The sequence below is a fragment of the Drosophila guanche genome, unplaced genomic scaffold, assembly GCF_900245975.1.
Source record: "Drosophila guanche unplaced genomic scaffold, DGUA_6, whole genome shotgun sequence".
NCBI classification, from domain to species: domain Eukaryota; kingdom Metazoa; phylum Arthropoda; class Insecta; order Diptera; family Drosophilidae; genus Drosophila; species Drosophila guanche.
Genome location: NW_022995746.1, coordinates 5,920,086 through 5,935,035, shown reverse-complemented (window position 1 = coordinate 5,935,035; position 14,950 = coordinate 5,920,086). Strand labels below are relative to the sequence as shown.

The 14,950-nt window shown below is 47.1% G+C and overlaps 3 protein-coding genes across 3 annotated transcripts; 2 read left to right on the top strand and 1 right to left on the bottom strand.

Moving 5' to 3' along the window:
- Positions 1 to 232: 232 nt before the first annotated feature.
- Positions 233 to 7,778, top strand: LOC117581957 (CD109 antigen). Its single transcript, XM_034269439.1, has 15 exons — positions 233 to 733; positions 2,495 to 2,672; positions 2,726 to 3,204; positions 3,263 to 3,593; positions 3,651 to 3,934; positions 4,001 to 4,112; positions 4,173 to 4,319; positions 4,371 to 5,049; positions 5,117 to 5,248; positions 5,305 to 5,723; positions 5,782 to 6,129; positions 6,185 to 6,362; positions 6,423 to 6,778; positions 6,848 to 7,304; positions 7,381 to 7,778. Exons 1-15 carry the CDS (start codon positions 645 to 647, stop codon positions 7,590 to 7,592), a joined length of 4,401 nt encoding a protein of 1,466 aa, XP_034125330.1. The 5' UTR covers positions 233 to 644; the 3' UTR covers positions 7,593 to 7,778.
- Positions 7,779 to 8,156: 378 nt separating this feature from the next.
- On the top strand, positions 8,157 to 10,756 carry LOC117582104 (sodium- and chloride-dependent glycine transporter 1). The gene is made up of 8 exons (XM_034269669.1): positions 8,157 to 8,337; positions 8,801 to 9,096; positions 9,146 to 9,198; positions 9,262 to 9,385; positions 9,444 to 9,929; positions 9,989 to 10,117; positions 10,170 to 10,370; positions 10,435 to 10,756. Exons 1-8 carry the CDS (start codon positions 8,157 to 8,159, stop codon positions 10,735 to 10,737), a joined length of 1,773 nt encoding a protein of 590 aa, XP_034125560.1. The 3' UTR covers positions 10,738 to 10,756.
- A 6-nt stretch (positions 10,757 to 10,762) lies between these two features.
- LOC117582103 (sodium- and chloride-dependent glycine transporter 1-like) lies at positions 10,763 to 13,383 on the bottom strand. Its single transcript, XM_034269668.1, has 9 exons — positions 13,062 to 13,383; positions 12,706 to 12,837; positions 12,487 to 12,650; positions 12,327 to 12,427; positions 11,795 to 12,261; positions 11,593 to 11,741; positions 11,413 to 11,541; positions 11,149 to 11,355; positions 10,763 to 11,087 (listed from the first exon to the last, which is right to left on the bottom strand). Exons 1-9 carry the CDS (start codon positions 13,222 to 13,224, stop codon positions 10,806 to 10,808), a joined length of 1,794 nt encoding a protein of 597 aa, XP_034125559.1. The 5' UTR covers positions 13,225 to 13,383; the 3' UTR covers positions 10,763 to 10,805.
- Between the last annotated feature and the right edge of the window lie 1,567 nt (positions 13,384 to 14,950).

Genomic DNA, 14,950 nt, shown 5'->3' with positions numbered 1-14,950 from the left:
AAAACTAATTAATCTACTACTCTAGTTAAGGATATTTAAACATTCCTATTTGAAATTGAATGCAAGCTCCATATAGGTCTCGCCGTAGGAATAAAATTATATGTCAAAGCTTTCGTTTTTGTTTCGCCGCTTAGTCGGTGCTACAACCGTTTCTCTACAGCAAACTTAAAAGCTTGACCCAAAGCTCTAGCGCCCACTCAGTGTTCAGGCTCAGCTTGTGTGCAAATCGCTGGCCTGACTAAAAATCAGTTGGCAGCGAGCTTTCAAGCGGTTAACAGGTGAACGGGCGCGCTCCCGAAAAAAAACGAAAGTGAAAGAAACAACAAAACGCGAGAAAAACAACAAAACGAACGAATCAAAGTCGCTCCAAAAACGCGCAGCTCGTCTTTGCCAATCTCTGGTGCTCTTCTGGTGCGCCTGCTGCTGCTGCTGCAATCGCTAGTGAGAGAGAGAGAGAGAGAGAGAGACACTCTACCCACACGGACAGTGTGGCATACCAAAAACGATAGAGTTTCGACTGTGTATAGTATAATATGTGATGCCAATACACAATTCGGCGGCAATCGAGAAAACGTGTTTACACTTAATTTGCTAATACAATACGAAACAATATCAGGGAAATACAATACAACACCAAAAACATAATGCGGCGGCATAGAGGAAAGGAAATGTCAGTGCTGGCGCTGATCGTCATCGTCACAGCTTGTTTACACACTCAAACAGCTGCTCAGGGGTTAGTATCACAATGCAGAGACAGAACTGTGTGACAAACTGTAAGAAAATGAGAATGAGATATGACATCACTCTCTGCACTCTTCCACACACTTCCAGTTTGACAATCCCGACAATCCCTAACCAATCCACAATCCGAACGAAAGACTTAGGCAGCAAGCGTGCGAAAACAACAACATCAAACTCATCATCATTTTGTTAGTGTGTGTGTGTGTGCTGAAGATGTATTATTAACAACATGTAATCAAGGAATTAACCATGGGGTTTATTATGGCAACTAAAATATGAAATAACCTGAAGCCAACGCAGTTTTTTGTTTTTGGAGGTGATGCGCTGCTGTCGCCTACACAGCATCGCAGCCCATTTTTGATAGGGTGATGCAATGTGGCGGTGCCAAAGCAAAACAGGAGCAAAAAGCGCGACAGCTTGAGTCACCCTGTGGCCTGAGGCTGTCGCTGCTGCTACAAGTTCTGCTGGTACAAGTTCTGCTTAGGTGACACATAAACGCGGATTGTTGCTTATGTCTGTACTTATTTCCGATGGCTCTCACCTTGAACACTCACTGAATGAATGACTGACCAGTCCGCGTACGAAAACAAATACTCAAACTCATACTCTTCTGAGTATCTATATCTGCGGTGTATAATTCTGATTGATGGCAGAGTGAAAGAGACTGGAGGCGTCTACTTCTTACTGGCACTTTCCTGATCATTGTCGGGGTCCATGATCTGTTTGCCCCATTCGATCGCCTTATATGGGCCGCGTCAATCCACTCATTCAAGGCTTGATTTCTGCCGTTTGCATGTAGGTGAATCGTAGCACATTATCATCATCACAGTCGTTCCTCCAATAGCAGCAAAAACCAATCAGGTGGAACTGTGTGCTGGAAATGCAACTGAAATTTCAGGCCTGCAACGTTTTGCGGACAATTTGTGCAAAAGCGAAATTGTTTTTGCCATTTACTTGGCTCTTACTAAAACCGATTTTACTGCCAAAGCGAACCTGTTTTTATTCGTATTTTTTACACAAACGTGACATAAACACAAAAGAAAATATTTTTGGTGGGAACAGGTTAGGCGGTGGCACCAGATACCAATTGGAATTAGAACAAGCTCAAAACTGTGAATTACGCCAAAAGAGCAGGCCAGAGACGGGACAGACCAGACCGGACGAACGGACAGGGCACAGACAGTTGTGGCACAGTTAGGAGGCAGTCCATAAATTTCGCAATCTTGCTACCAACTAAATGAATAGCCAAAGCAACAAAGTAAAGAAAACAACAACAAAAAACGGCTAAAACCCAAGTAATGAGTGGAGATTTTCAAATTGAAAACCAAACAAAGATCAAGAGACAAAGCCGCTAGTTGGATGCTCTACTGGAAAAGGGAAAATACTTAGCATAACAATATGGCAGGGGAAACCATATTTAAATTGTCTTTTGGTTTTTGCTGCTCTTCCCCCACCACAACGAGGAAGAGCCGAAAGAAAAACCACAAGAGCTCGAGCCCCCGACTCTTAAAAGCATTTCCGACAGATGCGGCAAAAGAGACTAACCCCAGAGAGAGAGAGAGAGAGAGAGGTGAAGGTTCGGCTTCGGTTTTGGTTTCGGTGTTTTCGGTGTATTGTCTTCCGTTAAGCGCGCGAATGAAGTGAAAAAGGTTTAGATTCCGATGCAGATAGCATGTCAGCAGCATAGGTGTAAATCGCTTAAGAAAAAGCACAAAAGAGGAGACATTAAATCTCAATTGTATTTCCGTTACAGTCTGTACTCCATCATTGCGCCGAATACAGTGCGCCCCAACTCACAGTTCCATGTGGCTGTCAGCCTGCACAAGGCAGCGGAATCGGCGCGCTTCAAGGTGGGCATACTGGGCAGCACCTACACGGACTTCAAGACGGTGGAACTGCGGCCCTATGCCACACAATTGTTGCACTTTGAGGTGAGTCTTTGCCACACTTTGAAGCTCTTTTCTTAGTCTTTGCCTGCTCGCAGATACCCGACCTGAAACCCGATAGATATCGCCTCACATCGGAGGGTCTGGGCGGTGTGCAGTTCACCAACGAAACGCAACTGCACTTTGAGTCCCGACAGCACACAGTTCTGGTGCAGACGGACAAGAGCATCTATAAGCCCGGGGATCTGGTGCATTATCGTGTGCTCGTGCTCGATGCGAATCTAAAGCCCGCACGTGGCTATGGACGGGTGCACGTGGACATTAAGGATTCGGGTGGAAATATCATCAGGAGCTACAAGGATGTGCGCCTAACCAATGCCATTTACTCGAATGAGCTGCGCCTGTCCGACTATCCGCGTTTTGGCACGTGGTCCATACAGGTGGAAGTGGCGGAGCAGATCCACAGCCAAAACTTTGAGATACTCGATCACATATTGCCCAAGTTTGTGGTGGACATAGAGACGCCCAGAAATGCCATCTATAAGGATGGAAAGATAGCAGCAACAGTCAAGGCGCAGTGAGTTTTATTATGGGACTAAAATGGGAGTTTTAATAATCATTTTTGCTTCCCTCAGCTACGCCTTTGGTCAGCCAATTGTGGGTGAGGCCACACTCTCCATTTATCCCACATTCTTTGGCAGCCTGCAGCCTTTTGTCAATGATTTGATTACCCGCAAAGTGGTGCCCATCGATGGCAATGCCTACTTTGAGTTTGACATCGAGCAGGAGCTGAGACTGAAGCAGGACTATGAGCGGCAGTATCTGCTGGATGCTCTGGTGGAGGAGAAGTCCACGGGCTCTGTGCAGAATTATTCGACTGTGCTGACGCTACATTTGAATCATTATCGCGTGGAGACAGTGAAGATACCCAGCTACTATATACCTGGAGTGCCCTTTGAAGCTACAGTAGGTTTTGGACCGGAAATACTTGATGGATCTTACATTTTTCTCTTCCTTTCCCAGGCACGCATTGCCCGCAATGATGGCACTCCTTTGCGAGACTTTAAGCCAGAGATCACAGCTTACTTGACCAATGTCTATGGCAGCAGTGAGATGTATAATCGCAGCATCTACAGCCTGGATGCACGCGGTGAAATCAAAATGAAGTTCACAGTGCCCGTGGGCGATAGCGATGAATTCCATTCGATTATTGTCGATTATTTGGGCGTGATCAGCGAGGTGGGCAAGGTGCCGCGCAAGCATTTGCATGGCAAAAACTACATCACAGCCAAGGTGTTGAATGATAAGTAAGCGGAGACAGCAAGCTCCTTAAACGTTTCCCCCGTTTATAATCTTTCTTTTATGCTTCCCAGACCCACTGTAAATCAGGAAATCTCCGTGGTGGTGCGCTCCAATGAGCCCATGAAATATTTCATGTACCAACTGGTGGGACGTGGCGATATTATACTCTCACGCAGCGTGGATGTAAGTCGAGAAAACGAATTCCTTGGCATTTTGAAACCTACAAGTTTCTGGTTCCCTTAGGTACCCGACAGCACCTTTCATACCATCAAATTTTTGGCCTCCTTTGCCATGATGCCGCGTGCCAAAATGCTCGTCTATATGGTTGTCAATGGAGAGTTTGTCTACGACGAACAAGTCATACAATTTGAGGAGAATCTACTCAATGCTGTAAGCCATCTTCATCCATTAAAGTTTATCCACTAACGCTCTCTCTTTAAGGTGCAAATTGAAGCTCCCATTAGAGCACCACCCGGACAGGACATTGACATTGGCATCAGCACCAAGCCCTACTCCTATGTGGGCCTCATGTTGGTCGATCAAAATGCCGCCGCTTTGGGCTCGAGCAATGATCTCACCCACAAACGACTGATGGATGCCCTGCGGTCATACGAGCTGAGTGATGTCAACACGCCAGTGGGTTCGCCCGGCAAGGAGTCTGGTGTCCTTACCATGTCCAACACGGATTACTTTATCGAAAAGGAGGCAGAGAGCACGCCAGCCATAGGTCGTGAGGCTGCCTCCACTGGCCCCGAGGAGGATAAGCTGACGACAGTGCGCAAGACGGACATTGGACCGGCGCACAAGATCGAGGTGAACACTCTGCCGCCCGGCAAGGGTCGCTATGCCTTCTCCTACACCCCCAAACCATATTGGCACAATCCGCGGGTGCATGTGATGCGTGATCCAGCGGATACTTGGCTGTTCTTCAACATCTCAGCGAGCAGCGATGGACGCAACTCGATCCATCGACGTATACCCAGTGAGATGACTTCGTGGGCTGTCTCTGCGTTTGCTCTGGATCCGGTTAATGGTTTGGGTTTGTCTGCGCCCAATGGCAAGCTGGAGGCTTACAAGGAGTTTTACATTTCGACAGAGCTGCCTTATGCCATAAGGAGAGGTAGGAGTGGCTCTCCGGAGAGGTTCCGCTTTAAGGTTTACTTGAATTTGTTTGCCTTTCCATGCAGATGAACTCATTGCCATTCCATTTGTGGTGCATAATAATCGAGAGAGCGATCTGAGCGTGGATGTTACCTTCTACAACACAGCGCTAGACTTTGACTTCCCACAGCTGGATCCCAAGGCCACCAGCAAGCCAAGTAACCCATAAACCCTTCCAATATTCTTTGTATAGTCTTCTATCTCCTCCCCACAGAGGTCGAACTGTACAGTCGTCGCTCACTTCAAGTGCCCGGCAAGTCCGCTCGTTCCATTTCCTTCATAGTCACGCCCAAGCGTGTCGGCGCCCTGCAAGTGAAAGCCATGGCTGCCTCTTCCCAGGCCGGAGACACAGTGGAGCAAACGCTGCTGGTGCAACATCCCGGTGCCACGGAACGCGTCAATCGAGGGTTTCTCTTCGAACTGAATTCGAATGCGCCGAACAGGAAGAACGTCAGCATTGTGGTGCCCCGCAATGCCATACCCGAGTCCACCAGCATTGAGGTGTCCGCGGTGGGGGATCTGATTGGCAGCATTGTCGGCAATCTGGAGAGTCTCATCCACCTGCCTACCGGCTGTGGCGAGCAGACAATGGTGCACTTTGTGCCCAATCTTATGGTGCTGCGTTACTTGGCTGTAAGTGTGCCATTTACACTTCCAAAATCTTTTCTAGCTTCTGTTTACTCCTTCCCAGCGCCTTCGTCAGCTCACGCCCGAGTTGGAGCTGCGTGCCACGAATAACCTGGCTCTGGGCTACCAGCGTTTGCTCTACTATCGCCATGGCAATGGTGGCTTTAGCGCCTTTGGTTTGGATGCCAAACGCAGCTCCACTTGGCTCACCGCCTATGTGGCGCGTTCCCTGCGTCAGGCTGCTGCCTTCATCCAAGTGGATAGCCAGGTGCTGCAGAGCGCTCTCGTGTACCTGGCGAGCGTACAATCGAGCAATGGAGGCTTCGAGGAGCATGGCGACATATTCGAGCAGTTTGGCGATGATGGCATTAGCCTCACGGCCTTTGTGACGCTCGCTTTGATGGAGAGTGTGGTAAGTGGCAGCTGGAGTTTACAGAGGGAATTCTCATTACTAATACCGCTCCCAGGACTCCTATCCCGAGTACCGCAACAACATCAACAAGGCGCTGGACTTTATCACTCGCGGACTCGATGGCTCCAGCAATCTGCACGCCATGGCGCTGGGCACCTATGTGCTCTCGAGAGCCAATCACAATGCCAAGGCAGCCTTTCTGCAACGACTCGACTCCATGGCCATTAATGGGGGTAAGCAGATGACTTCCCACTCACCAGACACTCCATTAAAGGCCTAAATCTCGCACCTAGATGGTCGCAAATGGTGGAACAAGACCGCACCCGCTGGTGAGCAGCAATCTCCCTGGTACAATGCCACACGCAGTGTCAACATTGAGATCTCTGCCTATGCGGCGCTGGCCTTGCTGGAGAACAATCTCGTGGGCGATGCGCTGCCCGTGCTCAACTGGCTGATGGATCAGCGGAATGCGCAGGGCGGCTTTGTGGCCTCCCAGGATACGGTTGTGGGTCTCCAAGCGCTGCTGCTGTTCGCGGAACGTTTCTCCAGTCAGGGCAACAATTTGCAGATTGGTTTCCACTATGGCGAGGGAGCCGAAACTATACTCAATGTGAATGCGGAGAATTCGCTGGCAATGCAAACTGTGGAGGTAAAAGATCATACAAGATTCTCCCTCCCAAACAGCTAAAGTTTACCCTCATTTTCCTTTCCTGCTTAGCTGCCCAACAACCTGAAGAATCTCAGCATTTCCGCCACTGGTCGTGGCATGGCGTTGGCCCAAGTTAGCTACAAATACAACACGAATGTGACCAGTGCCTGGCCGCGTTTTGTGCTCGATCCCACAGTGAATCGCAACTCGCATGCCGACTACTTGCACCTGTCGGCCTGTGCCAGTTTTGTTTCCGTGGTGGGTGAGCCGGAGCAACGCTCCAATATGGCCGTGATGGAGGTGCAGCTGCCCAGTGGCTTTGTCGTCGACACCGATACGCTGCCCACACTGGAGTCCAGTGAGCGTATCAAGAAGGTGGAAACACAGAATCGCGATACCAAGGTCGTCATCTACTTTGATTATCTGGACAGGCGCGAGGTATGCCCCACCTTGCATGCCTACAAGACGGTCAAGGTGACCAAGCATCGGCCAGTGGCTGTGGTCATGTATGACTACTACGATAGTGGTAAGGCTTAGCCCCAAAACTTGCTCGATTTTCCATGGCACTCATGGGGTTTCCCCTCTTCTTGTGTGATTTTCAGCGCGTCGTGCGAGGCAGTTCTATCGTGCGCCCAAGTCGAACATTTGCGATATTTGCGAACATGCCAATTGTGGGAATCTCTGCGAAAAGGCAGAGAAGCGAGCCTCCCGAGGACCGGATGACTTTACGGCCATTGCGGGGCATTCCAGTGCTTCAGTCCTCAAGGCTCTGCCCATTGTACTGACGGCTCTTTTGGGCGCCCTGAGCTGTTAGAAAAAAGTGGGTGTGGAACCCACAATGAAATCGAAGCTTTAACAACAAACAAACAAAAAACCCACTCACATAGTGCCTAAGTTAGACTAATCTCCAGGAAGTGAACTAAACCAGAGCTAAGTACATCTAATGGATGCTAAAACGTTGCCAATAAAAGTGTTATAACCAGTTACTAAAACCCGACAATAGGTGTACCAGAGTGTCAGAAATTTTCATTTGTGGTTTAATTTTGAGTTTTTTTTTTTTTTTAAGATAAAATGTCATGGGTGTCACATCAGTCAGTTCCGAGGAATGTCATGGGTGTCAAGTAAGGAAGTTCAAGGAGTCATAGTGTGGGTCACATTTGGAGGGAGCTACTTGTACGAATAGTTCCCGAAAAAACTACTCATTATGCTCACTGCCCTTGCTCGATTTTATTTAAACAAATAAATACATAAACTCATGCCTTCCATGCTAATTGCCGTGACATTGAATATTTGTTTGTGTGTGTTTTGCTGTCAAAAAGTAGCATGATAAATTCAAGAACATAAAACACACAAACACAAAGCGAAAATCAAACATTTAATGGCGAATAATACGCCACCACCACCACAACCGCCACCGAAGAAGTCAAAGCGCATCGTACGCGACACGAATCGCGGCAAATGGAGATCCAAATCCGAGTTCATACTCTCGCTCATCGGCTATGCCATTGGTATTGGTAATGTGTGGCGATTTCCATATCTCTGCTACCGCAGCGGCGGCGGTAAGTCAATCAGCAGCACACAACCCACCCACGTGCACGCTCTCTCTCGTGCACTCTCTCTCGCGCTCCCACTCTCTCTCTCTCTGAAGCTCATTTCACTCAGATTTGGAGGCAGGGAGAGAGAGCATGCACTGTGCACTGTGGGGGCTGTGGGCTATTTTTAGCATTTATGTTGTCTCTTTTGAGCGCAATGCTGGAGCGAAAGCTTTGCCGCTTTTGTTGGCCTCGCTGCCGGCCTGTGGGGAACGCCTTCGATAGCTCAGTTGGTAGAGCGGTGGACTGTAGAGTTTCCGATGCTTGGTGAATGTGCGACGAGCAGCGGCAGGACACTCGGGCTGGTCCGGAAAAATATCACGGCACCCCAGTTACACCTACTCGCGATACGTTGAAATCCATAGGTCGCTGGTTCAAATCCGGCTCGAAGGATTATCTTTTTTTTTTTTTTTTCTCTCTTTTTTTGCAGGTGCCTTTCTGGTGCCCTACATTCTAATGGTGATGCTGGCGGGCATACCGCTCTTCTACATGGAGGTGCTCATCGGCCAATTCTCCAGCACTGGCTGCACGGGCATGTTCCGCCTGGCGCCCATATTCAAGGGCACTGGCATCGCCCAAGTCGTTGTGAACATGTACTGTGTGTGCTACTATTCGGTGATTATATCCTATCCCATTCGCATGATGTCCTACTGCTTCTACAAGCAAGTGCCCTGGGTGGACTGCGATCATTCGTGGAACACGGATCATTGTGTTTCCATAGATGAGGTGAGTCCCAGAACTTATTTTCCAGCCATTTCTACACTCAATCTTGCAGCTTAGCAAACAAAATTCAACGGGTTTTGTCACATCAGCGGATGAGTTCTTTCAGTAAGTTTGCAGTTCGAAATTCGCTCCATTATCCTTTACCGTTTTCTCTGTCACTTTTTGCAGTCGCGAAGTGCTGCAGCTTTCGCCGGGCATCGCCCATTTGGATGGCATTGTCTGGAAGCAGACACTCAGCCTGTTTCTAGCCTGGGTTGTCATCTATTTGTGCGTGGCCAAAGGCATTCAATCGGTAAGAAGTGCACACCTCTGGGCAAGCTGCTCCTGTTTAAGGTTCTTCCCTTTTTCAGGTCGGCAAAGTTGTCTACTTTACGGCGCCCTTTCCCTATGTTCTGCTCTTCATTCTGTTTGTGCGTGGCGTCACTCTGCCCGGTGCCTGGACTGGCATCAAGTTCTACATGTATCCCGAATGGAATCGTCTCCTCGATCTCAAAGTCTGGGCTGATGCAGCCATACAAATGTTCTTTGGCCTTGGACCCGGCTGGGGTGGCATCGTCAACATGGCCAGCTTCAGTGACTTCCGAAATAATGCCAAGTTCGACTCCATTCTGATTGTCACCGTCAATGTGTTTACGAGCATCTTTGCGGGCTTTGTGGTGTTCTCCGTTTTGGGTTTTCTGTCCGTTAAGTCGGGCATACCCGTGGCCACGGTGGCCACCTCGGGTCCAGGTCTGGCATTTGTCACCTATCCAGAGGCGATAGCAAAGCTGCCAGTGCCACAACTGTGGGCCATTATGTTCTTCTTTATGTTATTTCTGCTGGGCATTGACAGTGTGGTGGGTAGAGGACTACCCACTCAAGCTGTGGGTATTTCTGATTCAATTTCCTTTTGCAGTTTGTGCAACTGGAGGCCATCACCTCCTCCATCCTGGATGAAATCCAGTGGTTTAGGAAACACAAGTGGAAGCTCACATTTGTCTGCTGCTTTGCGTTCTTTCTCGGTGCAATTATAATGACAACACGTGTAAGTTAGACGTTGTGCAACACTGCCAAAAATCTGAAAACTCTTCCCATAGGGCGGCATGTACATTCTGCAGCTGTTTGATTGGTATTCCTCGGCTATATCTGTCATAGCCATCTGCCTGGTGGAGATTTTTATGGTTTCCTTCATCTATGGCATAGATAACTTTATGATGGATGTGGAATTCATGATGGGCAAGCGGCCTTCGCTGCTGTGGAAGATACTCTGGAAGTGGGTTACGCCCGTGGTGCTAATCGTACGTGGCTGACAGCTAAACTTTGACCTGGATCTTCCTTAACCACTTCTCAACTCCTTTGCAGTTTATTTTCTTTACGAGCATCATTTTTATACGCACCATCCAGTACCATAATACGATCTATCCCCAGTGGGCCATTGCCATTGGTTGGGCAAGTTTTGGGTCCTCCGTCATGTGGATACCGCTGTATGTCCTGTACATAATGATACGCAAGCGGGAGACTATGTTTGACAGCCTCAAGAAACGTTTGAAGCCACTGGACTGGACACCAGCCGATCCGGAAGATCGTGAGCAATACGAAGCCTTCCGCAGACAGCGCAGAATGCCAGCCTTTATGTCCGACACAGACGCGGAGGCAATGAAGTAGTTCCAACCCAGAAAATCTCTATAAATTCAACCCTGCCAATAAACTTTGATTTGTATTTAAAGCACACATTAGTTGACCTCCTCGGTGACCTCGAACAGTTGATGTGTGACATCGGTATTGCCCACAGCCTCCTCGTACTGCTGTCGATGTTCCATTTCCACAGGATACCAATCGGTGGGGCGACAACTCCGACGGAAACGCTCCCAACAGCTGCCCGTGCTCTGGTACATGCTGTACAGCCCATAGCCGGGTATCGATAGCAATGGTATGACCACCAGGAACACACTGATGATCATAACAACCACCGAGGAATACGAGTGCTCCATGATGGATACAACTATGCCCATGAGCTACAGCGAAGGGGAGAGAGTTTTAGGCAAAGGTTGAGTTTGGAATTTAGCTAAAACAAACCAATGAGATGATCAATATAAGTGGCGCTATAAAGCGCAGCACGAACACCTTCCAGGAGGCAAAGGGCTGACCCAACATGAACTCAATGTCACGTTGAAAGCGCTCCCTGCCATAGATCCACAGCACCACCAAAATCAGCAGCAAGTGCAGCAAACTGTGCGACCAAATGGCATCCAAAGCCAAAGCTGAGAAGTACACAATGCCGTGCTAGGGGGGGAAAAGATTTATATCTAGTGAATTATTCACAAATATTTATCAACTTACATTTGTGCAAAAAAAGAAGGAGCAAAAAGCCAAGCCACCAATCAGGCCAAAAGTCACTTTCTGTTTGTATCTTCGCAGGCCCTCAAACTCATCAAAAATACTCGCGAGCACGGTGAATATTTGTGTGATCTGCAAAGGGGAAAATGTGTATTAAAAAACTCCCAAAAGAGATGAACTTACCATCACTATGAGGGAAGCGAGCAAAAGCATCGTGTAGTAGATGAAAGTCCACAAATTGGGCCACTCCAAGCTGGCCAAGGCACTGCCACTGGACAGGAACAACAGCCAGTGGGTAAGGACATGTGAGTTGAAGTTATCGGAGTGTTGGTCTGTGAGCGAAAAAGATTTTTACTTCAAGTTCCACTACAAAAACTGCACGCACCTTCAAAGTAATGCTCCAGCATAAATGTAACCAAACCGAAGAATATATAAATGAGTATCTGGCCAAAGGATATAATCCAACTGTAGGACATAATATTCGCCTTGAAGCCATTAAAACTGGACAGAGCCATGACACTGCCCCAGCCAGCGCCAAAGGCTTGTAGCACCATTATAAAGGTGGAGCCGCTGCCCATTAGAATGTCATCTCTTCGCGGCTTCAAGTAGGCCAAAAGTCCTTTCATGGAGCCAGGCAGAAAGAGGAAACGCACAAAGCACACGCCCAAAAGGGCCAGAGTAATCAGGACCAGGTAACGCAGCAGCCTGCCAAACTTTGCCGTCTCCGAGAATTTGTAGAAAATGAAGGCAACGATGGCCCAGACGAGTATGAAGAGGCCCACAAAGTGCCAGGATAGCTCGTATTCACGCTCCAGATCGGGAAATCTAGACTCAAGCATGTCAAAGTGGTTTCTGCAAACAGCAAGGAATATCAATCATGATTGAGAAATAGAAAAAAATGTTTTTAAATGCCTCACTGAAAGTAGAGAACCGATGGGATGTGAAGTAGCTTAAAGTCGCTTGTGTCATTGTCCTTTGTTTTAATCGAGTCATCTTCGGCCTTGAAATAATTGCAAATCTGCGGGGAATAATTGGAGAATAAACATTAGATATAAGATTACAATCTGTAAGACTTACAGTCAAATGCTCGCTGGATTCATTGTGCCAGGACTTCATGCCCTCACAGCTCCAAGGCAGCGTGGGACGCACTGAGTTGATGATGAACAAAAGCGGCACAGCCGCAAAGATGCCATAGTAGATGAGCATGGAGATGGTTAGGAAGGTGCTGACATAACCCATGCCTAAAAAAAGATAAGGATTACCCAAAGGAAAAGCTGGAGAGCGTAGCACCCTTACCCTTAAAAAACGGCGACACACGAAATGCGGATATAAAGCCGCTGCTGGAAAACTGCCCCATGAAGGAATGTATTACCAGAATCGGAATCAAATAGATGACCATGTACATGTAGTACGGCAGCATGCCGAAAACTATAAAGAAATTAGGAAATATATTAAAGAAAATCGATCGAACGCCCTTGGCAACGTAAAATCAATCGAATGAATCATATTTCAGTCGTATGTCGGTTCTGTAGGTCAGGTAATGGAACGCCCCTAAAAAGATTAGAAGCTTCTATCTAGCAAATATACTACGTAGTACCCTAATTGATGCTATTTCTAGCTTCAAGCTGCGGCTCAATATTCCCATTACTCACTGCCCAAATCGAAGAAGTACCAATAGGAGGCCACAAAAACATCCAACTTGAGGGCGAGTCCAAAGCAGGCGTAGACGAAGTCCGTGGGGTTTTCCCATTTGCCACGATTGAGATCCGGACTGAAGGGCTTCTGGCCGATGCCATATGATGTCTCATAGACCATGGCAGCCTTGATTTGTGGATGATTTTTAGGAAAAATAAAAACAGCTGCTGCTCAGTGGAATATATATTCTATGTATAATTTGTTGTTGTTGTTGTGGTTGCCGCGTACGATCCGCGCGCGTTTTCTACTTTAAATTGACGGACTAATTAGTAGAGCCGATGCCGGCAAACTGAATCCAAATCGGACTGCAAGCCGCCGTCAAGCTCATCCCAGTGGACGACAGATGAGGCTACACTAGGGAGGGGTACTCGCACTTGTGCTGCCAGCATGGCATATCTACAGTTGAGAAAGCTGCGAGGCTGATTAGCAATGGAGAAAGGGATCACGCACCCGCTAGCTGGAAGCGGAGTTGAAAGCGGGGACGAAAAAAACAACAACACTGCTGCGCCTGGCCGCATAGCTTAGATGAAAGCTCTGCCATTGAGCGAGCCCCAAAGGCTGCATAAACGGAGAAGCGGAGCTTTCTGACAAGAACGAACATGCTTGAGCGAGGGAAGAGCTTGCAGCGCAGCTCAGCTCATGCACCGGTGCAGTGTTGTTGTTGTTGTTTTTTTTCATCTCCGCTTTCGTCACCGCTTACAGCTGCTAGTGTGTGCGCGAGCGAGGTAGAAAGTTCAGCTAGAAGAAGGATGCGAATAACCTTTATTTAAGTCTTAAATACCATCCAAAATTCGTTGGTTAGGGCATCCAATGCATCGACTTGATATTTATATTAGCATGTTGTTCATTATCAACGCTCTTTTATCTGTGTCTATGCCACTTGTGCGGGACATCACACATCGTCAAGTTCATTTGGAAAAAAGTTCATATGGCGGAGAATGGAAACCGATCTGATATTTTATTTGTGTGTGTGTGTGTGTGTTTGGGCATAAAATGGGCGGACAGACGGAACCGCAATGACATCGAATCCGATTGTAGTTACAGCAAACAAACAAAAACAAAAACACTACAATTTACACACTTTCCGATAAGCTGATTCAAAAAAGCAATCAATCAATGATAACTCATAAAAGAAAAGAATTTTGCCGAAGCAATTTCATAGACAAACAGTAACATAAATAAGCACGGAATCCCATTTATAGTCTGAGAGCTAATTATTCACTAATTATTTATGCAGGGAATAGTATTTGCTCTGATAACCGCAAAGACCTCGTCGGGCAGCAGGGAAATGGCTTTCGCAGAATTTCGGGAATCTTTTCACTTAATACTTTTATAAACAATATTTTTCGCATCACGATCCACGACACGAGCTCAATATGTTCACGAGCAGAATAATTTAAATAATGTTTATATTTTATGAAGAACTCTGAAAAGTGAGTGAATAGTGACGTAATATTTTCATAACTGACTGTTGAGAAATGTTAATCTGTTATTTTCATGAAATAAAACACAATATTCCTCGAACTGAATTATCTTTAAAACACGAGACTCTACTCGTACTGCCCCTTTCGAAGAAGAACCAAAACAAAGCTGCAAAACACAGAACGAAGTCCGAGGGCTTCTCCCACTTATCGCTTGTGAAGTGGCTACTGAAGAGCATCATCAACGGAGTTAAAAATACATATACAAAGTTAAGATTAATGCTGCCTGTGGATGATAAGTTTCTTCGCGTAAACTTTATGCACTTTAAGTCCATTTATAAGGAACAAACTTCACATTTGTACTACATTTTTATGTTAAAATTTTATTATTTTAGTTATTATTTTTGGCCGAAGCTTGTAGAACT

Excerpts from the sequence above, each read along its gene's own strand:
- LOC117582104 (XM_034269669.1), top strand. The coding sequence starts at position 8,157 with ATGGCGAATAATACGCCACCACCACCACAACCGCCACCGAAGAAGTCA. Across the intron at positions 8,338-8,800 it reads CTGCTACCGCAGCGGCGGCG|GTGCCTTTCTGGTGCCCTAC; the intron begins GTAAGTCAATCA and ends CTTTTTTTGCAG. Across the intron at positions 9,097-9,145 it reads ATTGTGTTTCCATAGATGAG|CTTAGCAAACAAAATTCAAC; the intron begins GTGAGTCCCAGA and ends TCAATCTTGCAG.
- LOC117582103 (XM_034269668.1), bottom strand. The coding sequence starts at position 13,224 with ATGGTCTATGAGACATCATATGGCATCGGCCAGAAGCCCTTCAGTCCG. Across the intron at positions 12,838-13,061 it reads GTACTTCTTCGATTTGGGCA|TTTTCGGCATGCTGCCGTAC; the intron begins GTGAGTAATGGG and ends ATTTCTTTATAG. Across the intron at positions 11,088-11,148 it reads TTATATTGATCATCTCATTG|CTCATGGGCATAGTTGTATC; the intron begins GTTTGTTTTAGC and ends CCTTCGCTGTAG.
- LOC117581957 (XM_034269439.1), top strand. The coding sequence starts at position 645 with ATGCGGCGGCATAGAGGAAAGGAAATGTCAGTGCTGGCGCTGATCGTC. Across the intron at positions 3,594-3,650 it reads GAGTGCCCTTTGAAGCTACA|GCACGCATTGCCCGCAATGA; the intron begins GTAGGTTTTGGA and ends TTCCTTTCCCAG. Across the intron at positions 4,320-4,370 it reads AGGAGAATCTACTCAATGCT|GTGCAAATTGAAGCTCCCAT; the intron begins GTAAGCCATCTT and ends TCTCTCTTTAAG.